A 26,473-nucleotide genomic window follows, 5' to 3' on the forward strand; every position below is an offset into this window, starting at 1 on the left:
GTTGACAGCATTTCTGATTTCTTAAATATGATCTAGCACTCTCTTTCTCTCTCTTTGTCTCTCTCTTTCTCTCTTCCTTTCTTACTCTCTGTCTCTCTTTGTCTTATTCAATAATTGGCTGGATTCATGGTCCATCTGTAAAGCCTGTCCAGCATACATGCATTTGTGGTTTAATTCAATGGATTTCTTATCCAACTGTTAGTCACAGATGATATCAAACACATGTCTAAAAATGAATTTATCATCTTTTCCTCCTACCCTTATTTCACTCTTTCTGCCACACAATGATTCTCCAGGGAATTTAGATTTGGAAGATAAGCCACCTTTGACTTCTTTTGCTCTACAAATACTATGATGTATTATTGATGATAATATAGGTACAGATTGTAATCTTTGTTTACTCTTGTCCATGTTTTCCCACAAACGTTCCACAGAGGATCAACTGAACACATTAGACTCCACTTTCTAGTTCAAAAGTTCTTAATCTGGAATCATTGAACATTTAAAAATATTTTTCTAACTGTATTACAATATAACTGGTTCAAATAATAATCTTATGTATTTTATTTTGTGTATTTAAAAAACCTCACAAAAAGAGGTCCACAAATATTTTCAACAAAGAGAAGTTCTAACTCAGTTCCATTTGATCAATGATGGACAGAAACAGCTACACCCAGAAAAGGAACACCGGGAAATGAGTGTAAATTGTTTGCATTTTTGTTTTTCTTTCTAGGTTATTTGTGCCTTCTGAATCCAATTCTCCCTGTGCAACAAGAGAACTGTTCGGTTCTACACACATATATTGTATCTAGGACATACTATAACATATTTAACATGTATAAGACTGGCTGCCATGTAGAGGAGAGGATGGAGGGAGAGAGGGGAAAAGTTGGAACAGAAGTGAGTGCAAGGGATAATGTTGTAAAAAATTACCCTGACATATGTTCTGTCAATAAAAAGTTATAATAAAAAAAAAAAGAGGTCCACAAGCTTTAACAGGTTGACAATTGGCACAGTCACTCAAAAATGATTAAAAAACCCACTTTAGATATTTTAATATATTATAGATATTGTGTATCATTTGAATGGTCAATTTGGTATATCTTATAATATGATTGACAATTCTTTTCTGGACGATTATATACAAATTTGTATACAAATCATGGTAATATACCATAGACTATAGGTATCTTTCTCTTTGAGTTATGTGCAATTTTAATTCCTCTGAAACGATTTTCTATGATCTGCAGCTATAAAGATTCATAGAGAATAGCAATTAAATGTATTTCTGTGGTAGCAAGCACTTTGGGAGCACCAAAAGTATTGTGCAATTTTCCCATGCATATTCTAGGTCAATTTTCAGTTTTAGTCCCAAAATAATACCTTTAGTTCCTGTCCTGTCTATTTCAACTATATTTATATCTATATCTATATTTATACATATATATAGATATATATTCTATATCCTTCTCTAGCCAAATGTAGGAATATGTGTTCAAATTAAAAAATAATAATGAACTTAACAAATACCTACAATCACACACATTTCAACTTATAAATAAAATTGCATTATAAAATGGAGTTTCTGTTATGTATACATTTTTAAAACTACAATTTGATATTTATTAAAATTAATATGATAGTAACAAAATTATTCTTGTACTGTGTCTTTAATTTCATGTCTCTTTAGGTATCTCTAGTTGATTATCTCATTAAGACGAGGTGAGAAGCAAGATTTATCACCAAATCTGAAATGATAAATGGGCACTACAATGATCAGAATTCTCAGGTCTTTCAAAGTTGCTTTCACTTAAATTTTGTTCATTGTGTAAATTGTTCTCTAGGCTCTGTTCACTTCCCTCTATTAGTTAACACATCTCTTTTCAGATTTCTCTGAATTTGTCATAGTCATTTCTTTTGACATAGTAATATTTCATTATCTATTTAGAACTTATCATGGAATATGATGCGAGATATTGGTCTAATAATTTTTTCTTTATTTTTGCAAACAGCTTCTGCAATATTTACATTAAAAATTATAATTACATTTGAATTCATTTTAAATTCATCTAAGCATAGATTTTGGAGGAGGAGGAAGTTCATTTATGGCTTGTTCAGTTTATTTTTCTGAGATTGGGTTATTTATAATCTGTTAATTTGGGTATTTTATATTTCTGTATTTATTCATCCATTTCATTTATCAGTTTTGTTGATATACAATATAATTTTTTGTTCCTTTATTATCTCTTTATTTGTTGTGAATTCTTTTTAATTTTTGATTTTGGTAATTTGGTTTTTCTCTCTCCTCTCTTAACCAAAGTCATTAATGTTCTGCTTTATTAGACCCATTTCTCCCCCTCATAATGTTCTTAGTGTTTTTTCAGCAATTCAGTGCTCATTTTTTGGGAGAAGGTGAACTGTATTATATCTTTGATTTTTATTATTTATACTTTTGTGTCTGAGGCTTTTTGATTGGTTGCTTTTCTACTTTTTTTTTTGATGAGAATGTTTAGAGCTGTAAATTTTTCTGTAATGTCTACTTTGTATATCAAAAGTTTGATATTCTGTCTTATTGTTGTCATTTTCTTGATAAAACTATTGCTATAATTTGTTCCTTGTCCCATATATAATTTTTTGTGTTTTTTTTCATAATTATAACTTTTTATTGACAGAACTCATGCCAGGGTAATTTTTTACAACATTATCCGTTGCACTCACTTCTGTTCCGACTTTTCCCGTCCCTCCCTCCACCCCCTCCGCCAGATGGCAAGCAGTCCTATATATGTTAAATAGGTTACAGTATATTCTAGATACAATATATGTGTGCAGAACCAAACACTTCTCTTGTTGCACAGGGAGAATTGGATTCAGAAGGTAAAAATAACCCAGGAAGAAAAATAAAAATACAAATAGTTTGCATTCATTTCCCAGTGTTCTTTCTTTGGGTGTAGCTGCTTCTGTCCATCATTGATCAATTGAAACTGAGTTAGATCTTCTCTTTGTCAAAGAGATCCACTTCCATCAGAATACATCCTCAAACAGTATCGTTGTTGAGGTATATAATGATCTCCTGGTTCTGCTCATTTCACTTAGCATCAGTTCATGTAGGTCTCTCCAAGCTTCTCTATATTCATCCTGCTTGTCATTTCTTACAGAACAATAATATTCCATAACATTCATATACCACAATTTACCCAACCATTCTTCAATTGATGGGCATCCATTCATTTTCCAGTTTCTAGCCACTACAAACAGGGCTGCCACAAACATTTTGGCACATACAGATCCCTTTCCCTTCTTTAGTATCTCTTTGGGGTATAAGCCCAGTAGTAACACTGCTGGATCAAAGGGTATGCAGAGTTTGATAACTTTTGGGGCATAATTCCAGATTGCTCTCCAGAATGGTTGGATTCATTCACTACTCCACCAACAATACATCAGTGTCCCATTTTCCCGCATCCCCTCCAACATTCATCATTATTTTTTCCTGTCACCTTAGCCAATCTGACAGGTGTGTAGTGGTATCTCAGAGTTTTCTTAATTTGCACTTCTCTGACTAATAATTGTGGTATTTTCTTCTTTTCTAAAATATGATTGTTCTCTGGGAACAGGTTTCTTGGGGAGGTTTCTGGAGGCAGCCTTCATTTCAGTTCCAAGTAATAATCACCTCAAACGCAGCCAGGGATTTGAGTACAGTCTTTTATTGTCTCTTCCAAAATAGCCTTGTTAGTTTTTTTAGAGGCCTATCTCTCTGCTTGGTTCCAAGAGCTCTTGCAGCTTGTCCTTTGTCTCCAGCTCTCTCTGAATCTTGGTTCTACTCCTCCAAATCTGTCATTCTGCCCAATTTCAGTCTCTAGCTCATGAATCTCCCGAACTTGTGAACCAATGTGTGAGCTAATGTGTGAACTCTCAAAGGTGTAAACAAAAACATTATTTCTACCAATTCTAGAGACTTAACACTTTGTAAGGATTCTAACAAATAATGACTTGGAGCATCTTTTCATATGACTAGAAATAGTTTCAATTTCTTCATCTGAGAATTGTCTGTTCATATCCTTTGACCATTTATCAATTGGAGAATGGTTTGATTTCTTATAAATTAGAGTCAATTCTCTATATATTTTGGAAATGAGGCCTTTATCAGAACCTTTAACTGTAAAAATGTTTTCCCAGTTTATTGCTTCCCTTCTAAACTTGTCTGCGTCTCATATATTCTTTAGGATTACATCATTTAGTCTCTAAGTTAGACTATTCAGATACTCATTATTGGTTATAATTGTGTTGTGATAAGTAAAGTAAGGGTGTGCTCAATATTTCTAATTTTTTTAGTTTTTTATGCTCCAACCTATAAGTCAGTTTTTGTAATTGTGCTATGCAAAGCTAAGAAATATGGATACTCTTTTCAAACAATTATAAGTTATCCATCCACCTTTTTCCAGTATGGATGACAACAATGGTTCTCTCTTTTTAATTGTTTTTGTTCCAAATTTAAACACTAAAGGTCATTTTTATATAAAAATAGATCACAAAAGAAGACTATATATAAAACCATGAATCTCTTTTATCTAGTTCTTGCTTTTAAAAAGTTCAACACATTGAAAACTGTATTTCTGTACTTCCTTCTGAATTTCTCTCTTCTGCAAACTTTTAAAAATGTTTCAATAAAATTTCCTTTTATTTTGTACTGACATTGCTGCTACCCTCCTCTTCTCAGACAATTAAAAATAAAAAAAAAATTCCTCCATAACAAATAATCATGGCTAAGCCACATTTAAAAATGTATATCTCTTTTTGTATCCTGAAGCCATCATCTCTTAGAAAACGAATTGGTCATTCCTTTAATCAATGTCTAAGTCTTTCAAAGTTACTTTTCTTTACAGTATTGTTAGTAGTTTTGCTCAACATGTATTCATAATTTTAGGATTATCTGAGATCACACTTTTATCATTTTCTTACAGAACAATAATATTTCATTACATTTATATGCCACAGTTTGTTCAACTATTCCTCAAGTGAGTGGTATTTTCTTTGGGATTTCCTCATACCAGTTTAATATCCTTTAAAGAATAAAAAAAAGATGTTTTACTTGAAATTATTCATTCTCTATAACTTCCCTCTTGCCTTTTTAGGCCCTTTCCCTATTGAGTTTGGTGTATTATTGGTGTATTATTCCTCCTCCTCTTTTTGGGTAGTGATGGTAATATATATATAAAATCAACTATCCATTATCTGGTTCAAATAAGACTGAGATTTACTTAATGTCTGCTCTCCTTATCTCTTCATTTTCTATTTGTATACTCTTCTTCTCATGTATCTCAGTTTTAAGAAATAGTGAATTTCTTTCCTTTTTATTAAGCTTCCAACCAAACCCTGGTGTTCTTAATATATTCAGTAGCAGATGTGAATTCTATTTGCTGGGAATGCTGAAGCAAACTTATGTACCTATTTAAGGGATAAAATTGAACTAGAGCTTCATGAAAGAGAGATATGTATGGTGTCAGAGAATCTTCAGGAGAGAGGCAGATGGACAGAGGACATTCCAAGAAGGGGAAAAATAAAGATTTTAGAAGCTGCAGATATAGCTTGTCAAAATGCCATCTTACCTCTCCTTGGAGATGTCAGAGAATTTTCCCTTAGATGAAATTTTCCTGAAATAAGCTGATATCATCTCACTTTTGGTTTCTAAGACACTTTTATTTTCTTTGACATGTATTTATTGTTATGTCTTCTTTAATTTCTGTTTATTGTTTTGTTTGGATAAATGAGTTTACTCACTCTTTGTTTTTTCATGGCATTTTATGTAGCTAACTTTTGGTGGGAACAAACTAAGGTGTTAAATGTAAAATAAGGATTATCTTCTCCCTCATGAGTGATAAAGGAAGCAGCTTTCCTTCTGAATCCCTAAAGATCATGATTCTAGACCAGAGATATTTGAGGGAGAAACATAGGGGTAAGTTGTGTTTTATATTTGTCTCAAAGACTGGGGAAAAGAACATCTAGTTTTATGACATTTCAAAAGGCTAACTGCTTATCCCCTCTCTTCCAGCTATTTTGTTGATGACATAATCATGGCCTGGATCATTATTCAATTTAATTTTTGATGAAGTAGGAGCTGGGCTATTCGCTTCTGGCCATCTTGGCCAGAAATTAAATTGATCTTTTTTGAATGATAGCAAATCTTGTGGAAGAATGACTACAGTGTTTATGGATCAGTGCAAAAATCATGTCATCTATGAATAGAGACTTCCCTATAAATCTGCTGTCAATAAGGAAATCCTTTTTATTTGGTCTTTTCAGAAGCCATCTTCCATGATATTAATGAACCCCTTTGGTGAGTACTGTCTTATTTGATATTCAGCAGATTGTTGAACAAAGTATGGATAGAATGATGTATAAAATATAAACGATGTTATTTAAGATGAGCCTTTCTTTGATTTTTTTTCTAAGTGCAGTGCTTATATTAATAATAACCAGTTGAGTCAGCTAGTGTATATAATGTTCTATACTTTTAGTCCTCACTTCTACAAAGAAATTATCAATGAAGGAATCTTTCTTCACATGTGTATATGTATGTATATATGTATTCTAATCATCAATGACTTGACTCTGAAATGATTCCTTTATTGTATATCTGGAAAGACAGAGTAACTTTTACTTTTTTTGTGATATTTGCTTCTTAACATCTCTAATGCCTTCTTATTCTCCATGATGAACTGGATGTGAAATTTCTGTGTAATCTACAATAATAACATCTTTTTAAATTTCTTGGTCGCAAATCATGTTTTCCAATATCTTCCTACCAAATTTTCCTACCTTTATAATGAATGATCAAGAATCAAGGTATATGATGATTTAGTCAGGATTGTGTTGTCAATTTCTTCAAAGAATTTCTTTACTACTTCATCTTCTGCAATAGGTGCATAATTAATATTCTATTACTTAGAGAACCAGTCCCTCTAATACTTAACTGGGCTGGTCCTCAGGTAGCAGAAAGAGTTTGGCATCATACTTGACATTTCCAGTAGAATATTCCCAGCTATATATATATATACACATACATATATATAATTGTATTCTATTGTATTGTATTCACTGTTAGGTGAAATGACCAACTGTCTCATGAAATGGTTTTGCTTTTTTGCCTTTTGGCCAAATGATAAAATTCACTTTGAATTTCTTTTATTTCCCTCTCTGAAGAAAATCTATGATTGTTCCTCTATTGGACTAATTCTTTTTGTCTTCTTGTTGCAAAAATGTTAGTATGAGTGTGGTTCAAAGGATTCAGAAACGTATTAATTTATCAGTCACTGGACAATCACATCAATCAATCCTAAATATGGAAAATATTCTATATATAGGGCATCAACAGCTTTATGTTTTTAAGTGGCATGAGAACTGAAATGTTTAGCACCTTGTCTCTTAATTTGAAGCACTCTCTCTACAAGAAGCAGGAGTGGTGCATGATTGAGAGCCATTGTGTTTCTTGATTTGTGGATCATGATGGGTTAAAAAAAAATCATCACCTAGTTTCCAGGCTTTTGGTGAAAGTCTCTTCATACATAGGCTGGGCAGGAGATAATAGAAACTGTTGTCAATATAATACTTGGTTCACTTCTTTTTTTCTTTTTTCTTTTGCTGAGGCAATCAGGGGTTAAGTGACTTGCCCAGGGTCACACAGCCAAGATGTATTTAGTGTCTGAGGACAGATTTGAACTCAGGTCCTCCTGACTTCAGGGCTGATGCTCTATCCACAGCACCACCTAGCTGCCCCTCTTGGTTCACTTTTTTAAAGTTTATGTTCCACTGGCACTACTTTCACGAATCCTGGATCACCTTTAGGGAATGATAGTACATTGATATTGGCTTTGTCTTAAATCTTATCATCTATTCTTTATGTTTTAGTTGTGTCTGATTCTTCATGATCTTCTTTGGGTTTGTTTTATTTTATTTTATTTTTTTTTTTTGGCAAAGATACTGGAGTGCTTTTACATTTCCTTCTTTAGTTCATTTTACAGATGAAGAAACTGAGGCAAACAGGATTAAATGACTTGCCCAGGGTCACATGGCTGATAAGTGTCTGAGGCTTTATTTGAACTGAGGTCTTATTGAATCTATGCCCAATGCTCTTTCCACAGCCATGCAACTAAAATTAAATCCTATGAAATGTTATTATTAGCAGTAATAATGTTATCTATTTTCTATCTCTTCCTTGTTCTCTACCTAGTTTATCGCTTTCTAATCTGTCTGGTCTTTAATCAATATCATCAAGTTATCTTCTTAAAATAACCATTTTCAAGAAGTCACTTCCCTTTTTCAAAATTTCTCCATGGCTCCAGGTATTCAGCATTTTCCTAAGTTTGGCTCCAATCTAGTTTGGCATCCTGATCTCCCCCAACTTCCCATTACACCTTCAAAGAAAGCCAAACTTTGCTAATCATTATTCTACAAACACAGAAGACACACTTTCATCTCGATATCTTACATCTTTTTTTTCCCCACTTGAAATGTCTGTCCCCTTGTTTCCTTCTTTGTACCTATTCAAACCTACCCATGCTTCAAGGCATAGTCTGTTTCACCTCAGCCCACAAACTTCTTTTTACTCTAAATTTTTTGGCTCTGTTAAGATATTCATTTGACAATTATTATTTACTATCTTTTTATATCTCCTATTGTTATTTGATTTTTCATATGTAAATATTGTATCTTCCTACTTGATGTGCGCACTTTGGCTAATCTATTTAAGCCATCATTTTCACCTGTAAAATGAGAGAGGTGGTTGGTGGTATATATTGTCTATTTGGTTTTATTTTCCTGGTTTTTCATAAATTCAACCAGGTCATTTGGAATTTGTCTGGTTTCACTCCTTATTATGCAGTAATATTGTATTACAGTATTATAGACCACAAAGTTGTTATGTATAATTTGGCCATTTCTCAACTGTTATCTGCCTCACAGTTTGACTCACACCATTCTACTTGCCTGCCATGACCTCCATATTCTTTAAAGATATAACTCAAATATCATCTCAGTGAAATTTCCTGATTAGAACATATCAGATCCCCATGCTCTCTCATTTCTAATAAACTTATATGACACCTATTTTCTCTGACAATTATTTTGCATTTACCATTCAATGCCTACTAGATTGCAAATTCCTTGAGAACACATACTTATACTACTTTACTTTGCTATCTCTACAATCCTTAGAGATCACCTGCTTTTATGTATATGTACACATACATACATATACAACATACATATACTTGGAGTATCCTTGGTTTGAGGCTCAGGTTTGCTACTGAACTGTGTAACTGGCCAATTCATTTAACTTCTTTTGAGGTTCAGTTTCTCCTATTGTGAAATAAAAAGATTTAAATCAAGAAAATCTGTGTTTACTTCAAGTTGTAAGATTTGGCGATCTGATTGTTGCCTGCCTAAAGCGGTTACACAGAAGAGTGGACTTAGACACAAAAGATTCATGCCAGAATGCCAGACAATCCCTGTCCCTCCTCTACAAAGTAGCTTTTCATTCAATACTGGGAAAATTATAGCACCTTTTTGGATCTTAGATTAGTTTTCAGTAAAATGAGAGTCTAGACTAGGTATTCACTTAAGTCCCTTCTAGATCCAATATTCTGTGATCTTGTAATAAGTATTCTGTAATCTTGCATAAACCAAAAATTTAAGGGATAGAGAATAACTTGTTTACTTCAGACTAGAAAAGAAAAATCAATGTAAATTGAGGACTACTGAATGAGGAAGAGATAACTACTTGTAGACTGTTGTTTATATTTCTTTAAATTTTGCTCTAAATAGGGTCTAGCATTTAAATAAGACATGTCTTAATATGTCTGTTGTTTTAATAGAAAATTCTATTTTTACAGAAAAAGGAATAATTGAGTAGAAAAATATACTAGTTCATTTGGATTCATCTGGTCGTAACCATGGGAATCCTAACTGTTTGAACCATAAAGTTCAGGCACCCCCATTTACCAGGTGGCAGTTTACCTGAATTGAAAACATAACACCTAATAAAAACAACTTCTGGAAGGCTAGCCTTGTAAAAATCATGCTGTTGTATCACCATAGTACATTCTTCAGTATCACTTAAGAACATACCTTACTTTTTGAAAAGGTAAATAAATTGTCTTAGCTAAAAATGATAAGGTTATTGATCACTGATATATGAAGATTATTTCTGTGATCCTGGGTATAGTTAAATTATAATTAGGCTTTTCTGATTAAGTTATGTAGAGCAAAAAGAAAAAAAAAACCTTGTTATAGAAGTCATTCCTTAGCTTGGCAAATTGGAAATACTAAGCATTGATGAAGGCATATTAGAGCTTCCAAATGAGGCCTGTATTCAATTGAATTCAACAAGTAACACTAAGTGTCAGGAACTAAACTGGATGCTGGGCATGCTAACGGCAAGAATGAAGCAGTCTCTGCTCTCAAAGACATTAGATTAAATTGGGAGGAAACAACACATATAGAGAATGACATACAAAATTTATTTACAAGGGGATGGTACTAGTAACTAGTGAGCAGCAATAATCAGGATTAACTTTCTGTAGAGAGTGCTTGAAATAACTTTGAAGGTAGCTAGAAATCTTGAGGTAGAAGTTAAAAAGATCATTCCAGTTACAGAAGGCAGCTTGGGAAAAGACAAAGGGTTAGTGAATGGAATGCAGATGTGGGCAGCAGCAAGAAGGCATGATTGGCTGGAAGTTAGACTAAAAGACAGTAATTCTGGAAAAAAAAAATTAGGTGGGTTCCCTATTGTGAAGAGTTTTAAATGCCAAACTGGGACATTTCTATTTAATAAGATAAGAGGGCTCATTGGAATTTCTTGACCAAAGAAGTGAGGTGGTCAGACCTATGCTTTAAAAATATAAAATTTGGCAGCTATATGGACAGGGGGGAGAGTCTGAAAGTAAGAAGACCAATTTGGACACATATAATAGTCCTTTTTAAAAGGAGATAAGGGCCTACTGAACTGGGATTAACTAGTTTCAGCATGATACTCAAAGTGCTTGATCATGTGAAGTCTGATATATGATGATTTCTAAATGTCTGTTTGATCATTTAAAAATAGCAAATGCAGTGTTAAGATTGTTATTATAAAATTGTTTTTGTCTTAATCTTAATTGAGAAGTCTATATTATGGTTCCCCATGTTTGAACAGAATCTGTTTTTTTGTTGTTCTTTAATTAGTCTACAAAGTCCTTTTCAAGTGTAAAAATCTCAGGTTTCTGTTCATACTCAATCTTCCTCCAGCCTCAATAGTCAATGTCAAAATTCTGCCCATTTTTTCAAGTCCAGTTCTTTTCTTTCATGAAAACTTTCTTGATTCCCATCTGTAGAAGTAATCACATCCTAGTGAGAATCTTCAAAGCACTTTAGTTTTTCTTCTTAGATTTTTTAACTCATTCCATCTTATTTTAGTTATTATTTAAATTAAATTATTTTTTATTTAAATTGTGTTATTACTTAAACTTAATTAAAGAATTTAAATTCTACTAGATCATAAGTTTCTTGAAAGCAGAGACCATCCTTTAATCCTTTCATTTATATCTTAGGCTGGGATCTTGGGCAGAATTATATGTTTCAAAAATATTTTAAGTGCAGGAAGATAGAACTGGATTTGGAACCAGAACCCATAGGTTTGACTCTTTGATCTGCTTCTTTGAGTTCCAGTTTCTTTAACTGCAAAATGAAATGTGAACTGAATAATTTCTGAGATTCCTCTAGCTCTACATCTGTAATTTGATGTGTAAAATATAGGGATAGTAAAGCTTCAAATAAGTTTAGATAGACTATCTTCTAAAATTGAGCTCTAGTGGCACAGGAGAGGCTCATGTATTTGAGGCCAGAAGTGAAATTCTGGTGTTGGTTGAGAAACAGCCAGTGTGAGATTCAGTGATAGATTCTCCAGCTGAAGCAGCTTTTTTTCTCAGCAGCCAGCTGACTCCCACAAAGAGTGTATGTGGAAAAGGCTTTGTCTAGGCAACTAATGAGGGGATCCTGTTTCACATCACAGCTACCCCTAACAGGTACACTTGGCTCCTTTCAGTTTCCTGATCACTCCCACGGGAAAAAAAGGATCAAAGACAGGCACTTACATCTCAAACAGGTTAGCAGCTGGCTCTGTGGAGCTTTCACCTCATGGTCTAAAGCTCTGTAATTCTGCACATATCCTGGCTGAGGCCAGGCAATGACTACAAAAGTCTCCTTCAATTATCTTTATAACCCATTTGCTCTTCTTCATTGGCTTAGCCACTACATCACTATGGGCTTCCATTTTGTTATCTCCATCTATTATATTGCTCTAACATGCTGTGATTCTCTACAGTTCTTTTCAATCTTCAGAGAACTTTGGAACATTTTTCTTTTATTTTCACCACAGTCTTAAAGATCAGACATGGTTTTACAGATTGGAAGTTCAGAGAAATAGAGGATTTCAGTACTAGAAGGGACCTTGGAGTCATTGTTATCAAGTCTTCATTTTCTAGATAAGGAAGGGAGGCCCAGAAAGATAAAAGTGGTTTCCTAAAGTTATAGTATAGCCAGGGCTAAAAAACAGATCTCCCCACCTTTTAGTCCAATTCTTTTAAAAATTACCCCATGCTGCTATCTGATAATGTGTCTCATTTGGGAAGATGATGAGACTGGCTCAGCATCCACAAGACATATGCCCAGAGAAGTTTTTTTTAACAGGAACAAAGAAAGATCTGGGATGCTCCTCTCATGCTACTTGAAGGAGTCTCCCTTGAACCAGCAGCGCACATGTGCTATGCTCCAGAGCTAGGCTGTGACTTTGGAATGACATGAAGCTAATTGACTGACAAGTTTACATGACAATGGAACTTAAGATCTTGCCTTCCTTAGTAATATCCACTAATTTACTGAGCCAGGTACCATAAAATTTAGATTTTTTTTCCTAGTAACTTGATGGTTAGATCTTGTTGGGTTAAAAAAATAGTGTAAACTTGAAAAATAATGAATGTGCCATTTCCTTGGAAACCTTCAGCTTCTTTTACATATCTTGGTTTTTTTATAGTTCAAATTTAACATGGTAGTTCCAACATTGCCCTGTTTCTCTATGACCTTTCATGTTGCCATGAATATGTCCTTAACTAGAATTGGTCAGAGTTCATGTTAATAAAGACAAGGTCACAGTCCAGTTCCTGGATAGGATATTGGGTTTCATTCCATCACATGGCCTCAGTTCATAGTGATGGTTCATATGCAGAAATCTAAATGAGACTTTATAAATCATCGTCTAGTCTAACCTCAAAGGGAAATTGAGAGCCAGGCCAAATGAAGCATTTAGGAATCAAGCTGAAGCCTCCTGACTCACTCTGCAATACACATTTCATTATGAGCACCCATTCTCAGACTTTTTTTTTTGTTTGTTTTTTTTTGTTTTTTGTTTTTTGTTTTTTTGGATATGCCAATATTAACTGAGGATAATAGGTAAGTGACAATGTAAATAAGCAGATCTTGTTCTGGGAAAAATAACTCGGAGCTTACTGCTGCCCCCTGGTGGTAAATTTGTAGTTATCTTACCCAAGATGAAAGTGATTTTTGAATCTGGTTTTTCAACTTCACTAATTTTGTTTTTGTTACCAAATACCTGGCTATTATAGAAAGGACAGAAAATCATCTCAAATACTATAAAGAGGCAATATTATTTTCTATGAGAGTAGTTCTTAAAAATTCTATGAAATAAAAAGCCAGTTTTTATATTCCACTTCTCAATATCAGTGATTGATTTTTAAAGTACTCTTTTCTCTTTGTCTACAATAGAAACTTGAAGACATTTCCCTCAAGAGTCTCTTTTGCTTAGACTGGCTGTAGCTTTCTTAAGGTAAGTCATACAAAAGTTACATGTAGAAATGTTTTTGAAATAGCATTAAAAGTTCACATTTACGGAGATGCATTTTAGTGGATGTCAGTAGGCCAGCCTTTCCTAAGACAAAGCTATAAGTTAGTAAATAAAGTTAACAAAGTAATTCTCTAGAAAAATGCTTAAAATCAATAAGAGCTGGGCAGTATGCAAGAAAATATTGAAATGATTCAGGTTACAAATAGCTCTTTTTCCAAATAGATTCCATGGATTGGTCACGGAGACCAAAATCTCATTCTGTCCAATGGCCTAAGTGGAGGAAGAGTTGGAAAGAGGGCAGTACTAAGAGCTGAGTGATAAAGTACAGGATAATAGGATTAGGATTTAGAAGATATTTTAAAAATCATGTATTTCAGCAGCATCATTTTCTTTGTGGGGAAACTGAGCCCCAGGGATGTTAAGTGATTTACTAGCATGATTTCTTCTATGAAGGGCACTGCCCTGATCTTCAAACCATATTATAGCCTCATAGAAACAATCCATATGACATCTCAGTCAGTTTCCTCAGGGAACACAAAACATTGGATTTAGTTCTTATTGATTCCAAAGTAAAGACATATAGAACAGAATTTTTTTTTTTATCTTAGAAGAAATATATTCCCACAACAATAAAAAAAAGAATCAACTGGGCTTTGTTAGCATAAAGAAGAGAAGATTTAAATGGGATATAATTATTGCCTTCATATATTTTGAGAGATTTCATGAAAAATGGAGATTACACTTTTTGTTGTTGTTGTTTAGCTCTAAAGGGCAGAATTAGGAGCAATGGATAGAAATCATAGGCCAAGAGATTTAAGTTCAGCATAAAGATAGGCTTTTTTATAGCAAAGCTATCTGAAACAAAATTGGACTGCTACATAAGAGAGTGAAAGTTTTCTGTTCCTAGATATGTTCAAGTAGATGCCAAATAATAGTTGTTGAGAAGTCATACTGGACATTTTATCTTTGAGGAAGGAAGTTGGATTAGATGACCTCTAAGATCCTCATTCTATCCTAGAATTCTAAGTCTTCTAAGTCTTTGGGCTTACTAGATAAATAATATGAAGAAAACTAGGATGTATTTAATAATACCTTTATAACCTTTTCTTGGACTCATTTTGTTTTAAAAGGACTACCTTTCATAATTCTTTTTTACTCAAATTAGTCTAACCAGAACAATAGAACCTTAATTAGAGGGATCAAAGATGACTGGAATATAATGTAGACTAATGAACTCCTCAAGGCCACAGCTTTCATGCAAACTCCATTGCTTTTTGAATTACATGGACAAAAGGATTGAAAAATAACATTAAATCACAAAACCATGATATCTTTCTTTAAAGGGTCACTTAGTTACTATAAAAGAACTAGGGCAAAAGCAGTTGATATTTTTTGAGGAATAAAAAATCTCAATCAGCTAAACCTTTGTGCTCTTAATAAACTCTCTGGAAGATTTAATCACAATGTAAAATCCACAGGTTTTTATTGACAGTATTGGATTATCAAGTGCATAACTCTCTGAAGGGGTAATCATTCTATTTCCCAGATCTCCATTACACATTCCAAGAGACTTCTGGCAGTATCTGTGGAAACTGTCCTGGTTTAGCCTTGTAAATTCCTTCCAGAGGAGATATAGGACCTACTCTCTCTGCTGCCAAGTTTTGTGCTTACAAGGTGTAGAATTTATTAGAGAGAAACGGGATGAAAAGATAACCTGATATTTTAAAAGTGCTTTTACATAAGATTTCTTTATTAGAGTTGGGTGTTTTCAGAAGTAAAGTTACTTAATTCTTTTAAGACTTTTAGCTAAATAGATGGGCTCTGTTAAACATCTTAAATCCAAGATTCTTAGAGATGTGGGTAACATCTTTTATGGGTATATGAGGAATCTCAGGAATAAAGCCCTCTTCTTAGATCCTGTACTCATGATGGTATAGTGGGAAAAGTACTTGATCTGGAGGCAGATGCTCCCATCCTGAATGCTTACAAAATGGATAAGTTTTAACCTCTTTGGGTCATCTGTAAAATGAGAATAATAACATGAACACTACCCATCTTACAAAGTAATTTTGGGGAGAGCTCTTTGTCAGCTATATTACACAAGAAATGTGAGTAATAAATATCATTACATTCAATAGCAATACATTTTCAGCATAATATTCTTAAATGAAATCAAACCACAAGAATTTAAAGGGTTCAAAATCTATACAAGTAGGCAACTATGGATATATAGAAAAAGGCACAGATGCCAAATTTGTCTCAGTTAGGGAATGCAATCCTGGAAATAGCTCCATTCAATTACTCATCTAGCTTAATTTTGGTTGAAGTCTTCTATCTATGGATCACCAAGATGTCTACATATATTCTTTCTTTAATTTCATCCTGTTTTTATCTCCCCTGGTCCTAGATCTAAGGTTTCTTTATGGCCCAGAGCATAAATCACAAAGGCAGTGTCCTAATAAATCTTCATTGCACTACAACAAAAATAGTAACAACATTTTTTTTTGTAATTTGTTTAATGATTTTTGTCTTTTTCAAAGTGCTTTATTATAGAATAATGAATATTTTGTATAATGCCTTAAGATTTACAAAATACTTTATATTTCATTTTGATTTTCACAACAACCCTGTGAAGTAGGTACCTTATTATCCATATTTTACAGATGAGGAAACCAAGGCTGAAATAGGTTAAATAACTTGCTCAGGATCAGATAGCTATTAAGTGTCTGAGGCAGGATTCACAATTAGATCTTTCCAGTCTCCCATCTAGTGTTCATCCCTGGGCTCTCTCATATCACAGAATTAGAGCTAGAAGGACTTTAAGGTCTTCTAGGTCAAGAGTGTTAAGCTCATATTGAAACAAACTGAAACATAAGGATCACTATGGGCCACAGACTTAGTTTCAACATGTATTATTATCTATGTTTGATTGTATTTTATATTTTGTTGAATATTTTCCAATTAAATTTTAATCTTGTTCAAATCACGTTAAAAAAAACTACCTATATGACACTTCTGGTCTGGTCTACACCTTAGTTTGGAGATGAAGAAACTGAGTCCATATATGCAAAGGGCTATCAAACTGAGCATACTCTTTGATTAAGCAGTGTCTCTCCTGAATCTATATCCCAAAGAGATCATAAGAAAAGGAAAAGGATCCATATGTGCAAAAAATGTTTGTGGCAGCCCTTTTTGTAGCGACAAGGAGCTGGAAACTGAGTGTTTTGCCCATCAGTTGGAGAATGGCTGAATAAGTTATGGTATATGAATACTGTGCAATATTAAGAAACCATCAGCAGACCGATTGTAGAGAAACCTAGAGAGACTTACATGAATTCATGCTAAGTGAAGTGAGCAGAATCAGATCATTGCACATAACCACAAGAAGACTATGTGATGATCAACTCTGATGAACTTGGTTCTTTTGAGCAATGATTCAGGCCAATTCTAATAGAACTGTGATGGAGAAAGCCATCTGCATCCAGAAAGAGGACTGTGAGAACTGAGTTGGATCACAACATAGTATTTTCACCTTTTTTGTTATTGTTGTTGTTTGCTTGCTTTTTTTCTTTCTAATTTTTTTCCCAGTTGATCTAATTTTTTTCTTGTGCAGCATGATGATTGGGGAAATATGTATAGAATTGCACATGTTTAAACTATATTGGATTACTTGCTGTCTATGGGAAGGGAGAAGAAAGGAAGGAGAAAAATTTGGAATACAAGGTTTTGCAAGGGCTAATATGGAAAACTATCTTGACATGTATTTTGAAAAATAAAAAGCTATTATTATAAAATAAAATAACTGAAAAAAAGAAAAAGAAACTGCAAGGGAGGGTGAAGTGGCAGATATAGGAATCAAATCCAGGTCTTTGATTCTAAGCCTAGTATTCTTTCTCTCTTCCACAGTCTCCACAAGTTATTAGCTGTTTTCACCTTAAACCACTTCTGGTTCTAAAAGTGTAACAATTATGCCCTAATATACATTTTTTCCTATTGCATTCCTCTGCTACTCTGAGGTGAAGAAGGAAATACTAGAACTATGATAATTATGATGGCCTAATTTGGGACGTCTGCAACCATTAAACTAGTTATGCCATATATCTAATTTAAGAGTGATAACAGTGCTAGTACACACACACACACACACATACACACACACACCACACACACACATGATTTTATGGCTATAGATCCCAGATAAGGGATGATTGCTTAGCAATGACATTTGAGGGCCATCGATTATTTGATTAGGACAGCGTTATTAGGATAAGATTAAGATAAAGTTGTTACCACATATGCTTAGAGTAAGTTTCTTGGACAAGTTGAGTTTCATAAATTTTTGAACAAATATATTTTGAACACCAGTACATAATTACTATATTCTTCTTGTGTTCCATATAAATGTTCTCACTGTCCATTCATGGGGTCAATGTGTAGTTGTAACTGGAGTAATCTTCTTCTCTAAGAAAGAGATCCACATCATCTCCGATTTTGGCTAACACTCTCCCATCTGTTTTCAACATGTTGCATTTGACATTAACTAATGTATCCTATTAGCATTAAAAGAAACCAATCTAAAAAAATTCATTTTTAAATAGAGTTCAAACAGGCCACAAGGAGAAGAGGGTTTTAAATTTTAAAAAATTGTGATGAAGCCAAAAGTCTGTGAAATGGGTCAAGAGAACAGAAGACAAGAATGTCTGTCTGTCTGTCTCTCTCTCTCTCTCTCTCTCTCTCTCTCTCTCTGATTTATGGTACTAACTGGTAACAGGAAAAGAAAAAGAAAATTTTCACAGCCTACATACAATAAGACAAAAGGTATATGATCATAGGGATTGAAAGACAGGGAATATGTAATGGGATCTTCATCCCGCACTTACTGGTAATGGGTTAAAATTCTGGTCCACAAGGTGATTGTAGCCGTGGTCAAAAAATGAGTGCCGTATCACAACATCGATGCCCTGATTGGCCAACATTCCTAAAGTGTTCAACCATCTAAAAAGCAGGAAAACAGCTACATCAATGCATTTCGAAATAGGCATGGACTGGAATAAGTATCCTAAAGATTACTGACTGACTGGCAGAGTTAGGTCTACCCAATTTCTCTCTCACAGTTTGCAAAGAGTACTTGCATTCAAATAGTGGCTCATGTTTGCATTTCCTTATGATCTTCAAATCAGGTGTCCAGACCCATCCCATTACTTTAATATCATAAACCACAAAGCAGTCTGCTTTTAGGTAGTTTCCAAGGCAAAACCTCATATTTTATAAGACAAAAGTCATAACTGTGAATCCCATTGCTTAAATTTGCCTACTTAGATACCTTATTGTGGATATACTATTCATACAGGTCTTCTCCACCTCATAGAATTTACAAACAAACACAAACATTCTAGTCATTTATATATCTTTTAAAAAGGAATATCCACTAAAGGAATTTTTTATTAAAATCATACTTATTTCTAGATCCAACTAATTACACAGAGATTGTTATGACCCAACAAAAATAGGTCCCCCATAATGCATAAAGTTCATCATACATATACTCCTTTAGCGTAAAATAGTCACAAATATCCATCCTCACATGCAAATCATCATTCAAAAGCATTAGGACTATCTAAAACTCCATTTTTCTCCATCAAATACCCACAAGCTCATGCTCACACACATACACACACACACAAGCATGCATACATGCTTTTATCATGCACTCTTCTGAAATATTGGAAAACTTAAAATTTTGATAATTAATAGAACTCTTAAAGTTAGAACTAACTTTGAAAGTCATTGAATAGTCCCTAACTTCTTCAGTTGTGATTTGCAACCCCATATGGAGTCTCATAACTAAATGTTGGGGTCATGAAATTATGATTTATTGTCAGTAAAAGTTCGATTCTTTTAACCTATTTTATATACCTATATACCAGGAATCATGTAAAAATTTCTTGTGTGAAAAAAACATCACTAGTGAAAAAAGTTTAAGAAGCCCTGGAATAGTCAACATACAAGAGATTAATCAGGAACTTATACTTTTCCTAACTAGTAAATTAGGGTCCAGGAAACTCCTGATTACAGAATAACTATATTTATAATAATTGTATCATGGTTTACATTATGCTTTTATATTCAAAGCATCTCATATTTATAATTTTGAGAATGGCCATATGGGAAGGGAACTATATTAGAAGTGAGTAGATCTGAGATTGAATTCTTTTATTCTCAAAACTGGTATAACACAGAGCAGTCCACTTCATGGCTCTGGATCTGTTTCCTCATATGAAAAAAGAGGAGGTTGAATTAGATAAAGTACAACTTTAATTCCGCCTCTCAATTTTTATTTTTTTTCTTCACAGCAATTAACATGTTTAAAAAATATACTGATAATCACAGAATACCAGGATTGAAATTGACCTTTGTTTTACATTTAAAAAGCCAAAGCTGAAAGGAGAGATGTGCTCAAGCTGAAATAATTAAAACAAGTATTGACTGACCCTTGATACAGAAAGGATTGTCATAGATGGATTAATTCTAAGTCAAGCCCCTCTCCCATTGTCACTGAGTGATGAAATTGGGTTCCTAATTCTGCTTTCCTGACTCCAGGCTCAGTGTTCTTTTCATTCTGAAACTGTGAAAATCAAAGAGAGTCTGTGATTTCTCTATGAATACATACACATGTGCTCTAAGTGTTTATGTGTCTATGAGGTACTGCATCTAGGAGTGCATGGGTGTAAAAATATCAATGTGTCTTGGTGTTTGTATATGTGAAGACATCTGTAAGCCTGTGTGGATTACAGTGTGCAGAAGACTATTCACATTTTTGTGTGCCTATGCAATGCATTTGTGGTATCCTGGGAGTATGTACACCTGTATATACACATTAAGAGGGACCATGCCTGATACCTCTTTGCGTTGCCCATAGCCCTAAGAACAATAGAGTACATTAAACAAAGCAGCTGTTTAAAAAATGTAACTTAATTAACAAACCCTATTTTTAACTATTGCGAAGGGGAATCAATATGTTTGAGGATACTCTAAAGTATTCTTAGCATGGCTGAGATTTATTCTTCTTCTCTTCTACACTCCTCCCATTATAACTACTGACTGGACCATATAGTAGGAGTTAACCTGGCTTCATATTCTGGTTCTTGCTAACTACCAGTATGTAATCTTGAGCCAATCACCTTTTTAGACTTCATTTTAATCAGCAAGGTGGTAAAGTGGATAGAGTTTGGCCCGGAGTCAGGAAAGCTGAGTTCAAGTCCAGCCTCAAACATTTACTAGCTGAGCAAATCATTTAACCTCTGTTTGCCTCAAAATATTCCTCAGTAAAAAATGGGGATAATAATAATACTCACATCCTAACACTTACACATTGCTGTAGGACTCAAATGAGATACTAATTGTAAAGTGCTTAGCACAGCGCCTGGCTTATAGCAAGCACCAAATAAATGTTAGCTGTTGTTATGGGTTATGATTATGGTCATCATTATCATCAATCTGAAAGTTCACTGGAGTGGGGAGACACTTAGGGAAGGGACGTCAATCTGAAGGTATAAGTCTAGGTGTGAGGTGATGGGGTCTGTATCAGGGTAGTGGCAATAGTAAGAGAGAAAGGGCTTCATGAGAGAGAGGGGACAAAGGAAGAATCAATAGATTTTGGCAACTGACTAGCTGTGAGGGATTAAAGAGAGTCAGGAGGCAAGAATGAGTCAAGGAGGAGGCTGTGCTGTGAGCCTGGCTATGTGAGGGTATAATGCCCTCTGTCAGAAAGCAAGAAGTGAGAAAGAGCAACATGTTTAGGGGGCAGACAGCAAATCTGAGAGATCCAGTAGGTAGCTGGAGATGTCTACGAGACAGATATACAGTCTGAGAGATCCAATATGTAACAGAAGACGTGACAGTGGTGACTGGGAGAAAGATTAGGGTTGCATAAACCTATAAGCAATCTGCATAGATGTGAGATTCTATGGGAGATGATGAGATCATTAAGAAATGCAGCAGAAAGAAAAGAGAAGGCTTACGCCAAAGCCTTGACCAACATCATGGCCTGCATGAAGATCCTGCAAAGAGGACTGAGAAGGAAGGAATAGCCGGACAGGTAGAAGGGAAATCAAGAGAAAGTAGTTTCAAGAAAACCTAGAAGTAAATAGACTGAAAATGTCAAAGACTATTTAGAGATCAAGGATGATGTGTCTTCTTTAAAAGGTGGATAAGATTTAAAAAGATGGAGAAAGTGAACAAGAAAGTCTCTCAGGCATACAAAAAGCAGAAAATACATGCCATTTAGTGTGACTAGAATTTACATATAGAGAAGGTAATCATACAAGATAAAAGAGGAAACATAGTCGAAAGATAAGAAGTTTACACTTTTTTGACAGGCAAGAGGGAGCCACTGAAGGAGTCTGAGCTGAGATGTGACATTACTAATCATGTACAAAAGGAAAATTAATTTGGTAGGAATATAGAAAATGGACTGAGGGAGAAATAGCAGTGAATAATAGTAATAGTAATGAGGCCTGTGGGATGGATTTAAAGACTATTATGTAGATGAGAACAACATGACTTAATAACTGATTAGATGTGAGTGATAAGGAAAAGCATTCACAAAATCATAGAATTCAGATTTACAAATAGAAAATGTGCTGAATTTGGAAAGAAAGGCCATGGATTCAAACCTTGGATTTTCTACTTACTATCTTATGTGACTCTGAACAAGTTACTTACTCCCTCCACTAGTAAGATGAGAAATTAGTATTAGAGAGCCTCTAAGGTTCCTTTCATCTCTAATCCTATGATTTTATGGTCCTAAATCATCCAATCTAATTTGCATCTGAACAGATAAGTAGTGAGAAGTAAAGAAGACTGGATTTAGAGTTAAGAAGATCCTAATTTAAATTCTGCTTTAGACAATGTATAAATCTGGACAAGTTATTTAATTTTAGTATACTTCATCTATAAAATAGTAACCCGCACCAACAAAAGATGTTAAGAAGATAAAATAAAATTATATGATAAAGGGCTTTATAAACTTAAAAGTACTATATAAATATTATCATTATTATATATATTGTTATTCACAACAGATAGTCATCTATTTTTCTGATTAAAGATTCCTAAGGATGGCAAGCCTTTTACTTTCTGAGACAGTATATTTCTATTTTGGACACTATTAATTCTTGGGGTACTTTGCTTTACACAGAAATTTATTTCTCTGCAAGTTCTACCTACTGTTATTAGTTCTGTCCTCAAAGGGGATACAAGACAGACCTTCAAATATTAACTGTTTTCTAAACCTTTTCTTTCAGAAGCTACAGATTCTAGCTCCTTTAAATCTTGTGGGGCTTTTGAAGGACACTAAACACCTCCTCTCAACAGTTTCTCCTTTGTAGTTTAAGAATGAGCAATTTTTTTTTGACTATCATGTAATACTGTTGATTCATTCTGAATTTATAGCTCACTAAACTTTTCTGTTTTTTAACATTACTTTTTCTGCTGTTTACTTCTCTGCCATTCTGTATGTGTGAATTAACTTTTAAAATCTGAGTGTAGGATCTTTCATTAATCTTTATTATATTTAGTCTTAATTCAAAATCAAGAGTATTTGTAAACTTTTAATATTTATAGGAAATCCATCCTCAGTTTGGACCCTATGATAGATCTTATCCAAGAGGTAACATATACTTTTGGTAAGCATACATATTTTATACCTAACTGTAGAGGGCCAGAACTCTGGAGAAGTATACTTGAAACCAGGTGTTAACTCAGTGGAACTGATGAGATGATGGTTCTCTAGTTCACATATATACTTAGTACTTAGTATGGTGATATAACAGTTCTCTAGTTCACACATATTCAGTATGCTGTAACGATGTAATTGTACTAAGGTATATAAGGGCTGAGAAGGACTGGAAATGAGATATCTATCTTTGACCATCCTGGTGACTCTCCTGCCTCCTCCATTAAGATCAAGGACCCAAGCTGGTCCCAAGATTCTCCAGAAAGCTAGCCCAGACATTATACCTAATTGATATGAATATCTGTAGGGACGCTGCATAAGATTCTCTCTATAGTTTTATCTTATGTAATTTGAATGTATAAATAGGGGAACAACTTTTCTGAATCAAGCCTTTAAGACAGAATTTTCTACTAATGAATCAAATGCTTTTTAATAGTCACCAATCCACACTAAGGTAAAATCATATATTCTTTATATCTTTCAATAAATTGTGATGATAAAGATATAATCTTTTACTATAGAATATCACTTGTGAAATTCTCCATTTTTCCTTACAATAGTCCCAAAGTTATCTTCAATATTTGTGCAGATTATCATAAATTTTTATATAAATAGGAAAATAGACATATGGATTGCTAGTAAAATTTCTTGGTATTCTTTTTTTAGAAGTCATAAAATCTGAGAGTTTTTCCACACATTTGAATATTTCTCTTTAGATGATTTGAGAAATGATTACAATCTTATTACTTGGGTAACATTAGACAAATTATTTAAGCTCTCTGAGTTTCAGATGCATCATCTATAAAAATGAAGGTGTTAAGACTAGATTATCTCAGAAATCCCTTCTGACTCAAAATTCAAGATCCCATGACATTCTCAAAATTGTGCTGTTTTGAGCACAGGCCTCTTCTGTGCACAGGGTCCAATGATTGTCTCCATTAGTTCACATCAGTGCTATGATGTTGAGTCCAAATGTCTACTGGCTTGATGGTACAAAGAATTAATGAAATTCCATGCAGATGTTTTTCTTGTTTAGTCAGTTTGTTGTCTTCTAGTTTAATCTTTAAATGCCCTCAGCATGTCTCTGGGTCACACCAATTTCCTTACCTCTTCATTATTTCTCACTGCTTAAGGAGGCGATAAACAATATTCCTCTTAGCTGCTGTTTCCCTCTCTGCTTTACAAATAAATCAAGTGTTTGTTGATTAAGAAAGTTTTAGTATTTTTGGTTTCCTTATGGCAATTGATTTACTCTGGCTAAACTTCTCTTTGAAATTTTCATAAATGTTAAATCAATATTCAGTCTTCCATCTACATCACATTTTGGCATTAAAAAAATCCTTTCAATAAATCATCACCTTTTATTTTTTATTTATTTTATTTTATTTTTTATAGATTTTTTATTTTTATTTATTTTTTATTTCTTTATTTTTATTTTTATTTATTTTTTATTTTCTATTTTATTTATTTATTTTATTTTATTTTTATTATTTATTTTATTTATTTTATTATTTTTTATTTATTTATTTTATTATAGATTTGTATTACTTTTTATAATTTCTCTAATAAATTAAGAGTATTACTGTACATAGAGTTGATTCAGGAATGGCTACCACATCAGTCATAAGTCATTTCCTATCTGTTAAAATATTTACATAAAGATTATTTATATTTAAAATATTTGTGAGGCTGTATTTTGCTTTTTGTGTCCACAATGTGCCTACTATGTGCTCATCTCTGTATTAAACTCATTTAGTATCAAATTAGTATTTAATCTTAGCAGTAAACTTAGCATTTAATTTGATATAAGCAAATTCTTTGAAGTTTAATCAGATTTGTTAATCAAGTTCTTTTTAAAATTTCTCTACCTTTTTCTCCTCTGCAACAGGTTTTGTTGCATGAAGGATATTTTCAAAGGCATCTTTTTGAAAATATTTATCATGAGAAATAACATACTGTATAATTAATTATACCATTAAAAATGTTGTCTCTTGTTGTCTGTGGCCTCATGATAAAACCAATTCTATTAATTCCATTATTGGCCTTTCCAAGGAGAATCTGTGAACCATCTGTTCGTTTAGCTGCAACTCTTTCTGGCTTCTGGTTTCATTTATAGTGAGAATGTCAAGATTGTTAAAATAGAGTTCCTTTAGTCATATTTCCCTTTGTTGGTCACTAGACAAAGATGTCAAATTCAGAGTAACAATAGCTAAGTTTATGTTTATAGACAATCTAACAACTGTGTGATAATAAGCAATTCGGCCCCTTTTCTATTACTGTCTCTGTCAGTGCAGAAGCTGAAAGCAGAGTCACAAAATTGAAGACCATCTTATATAAGGTCTCCTTAAAGTTATAGTGCATTTTAAACATTTATTAACTAAAAATATCACTAAGACTTTTGTGAAGCTTAAAACTAGAACACCCTGTAGTTTTCTTTGTTTCATGGATTGCCAAGTTCAAAGAATTCATCAAGAGATCAGCCTACCTATGAATATCTAGCCAAACTGGTCTTCAGAAAGCAGACAATTTCTGCTATACTCCAAATCTCTAAAGCACTTAAGAGCATTCTATATCCTATACTTGGTGGGCATAGCGTCGGAGAACCTAGGGTCACCCTTGTGCCACAATAAGGGACAGAAATAGCATGCTGTTGGACCTTTAAACCACAGTGTGAAAAATGAACTCTTTCTTCTTCTGGGGGAATGAGGACATTTATCCTTTTCCCTTATAGCATGTTTCTTACTCTTTATAATCTTTCAAAAATCACGATGGTTATTAAGCAGTAACTTCCAATGTTTTTTTTTTTTTTTTTTTCCCAGTATCCTAAAGCGAAGTTGATTCAAGGCTTT

At 33.6% G+C, this 26,473-nt stretch overlaps 1 protein-coding gene across 1 annotated transcript in view; it reads right to left on the reverse strand.

Annotated features, from left to right (window-relative positions):
* Nucleotides 1-26,473, reverse strand: part of HPSE2 (heparanase 2 (inactive)) — a 298,488-nt gene that overhangs the window by 123,858 nt on the left and 148,157 nt on the right. The window contains exon 6 of the mRNA XM_051981834.1: nt 18,769-18,883. Within this exon, the coding sequence (XP_051837794.1) occupies nt 18,769-18,883 (115 nt within the window). The remainder of the gene's footprint in view (nt 1-18,768; nt 18,884-26,473) is intronic.

The sequence above is a fragment of the Antechinus flavipes genome, chromosome 2 (assembly GCF_016432865.1).
Source record: "Antechinus flavipes isolate AdamAnt ecotype Samford, QLD, Australia chromosome 2, AdamAnt_v2, whole genome shotgun sequence".
Taxonomy (NCBI): Eukaryota; Metazoa; Chordata; class Mammalia; order Dasyuromorphia; family Dasyuridae; genus Antechinus; species Antechinus flavipes.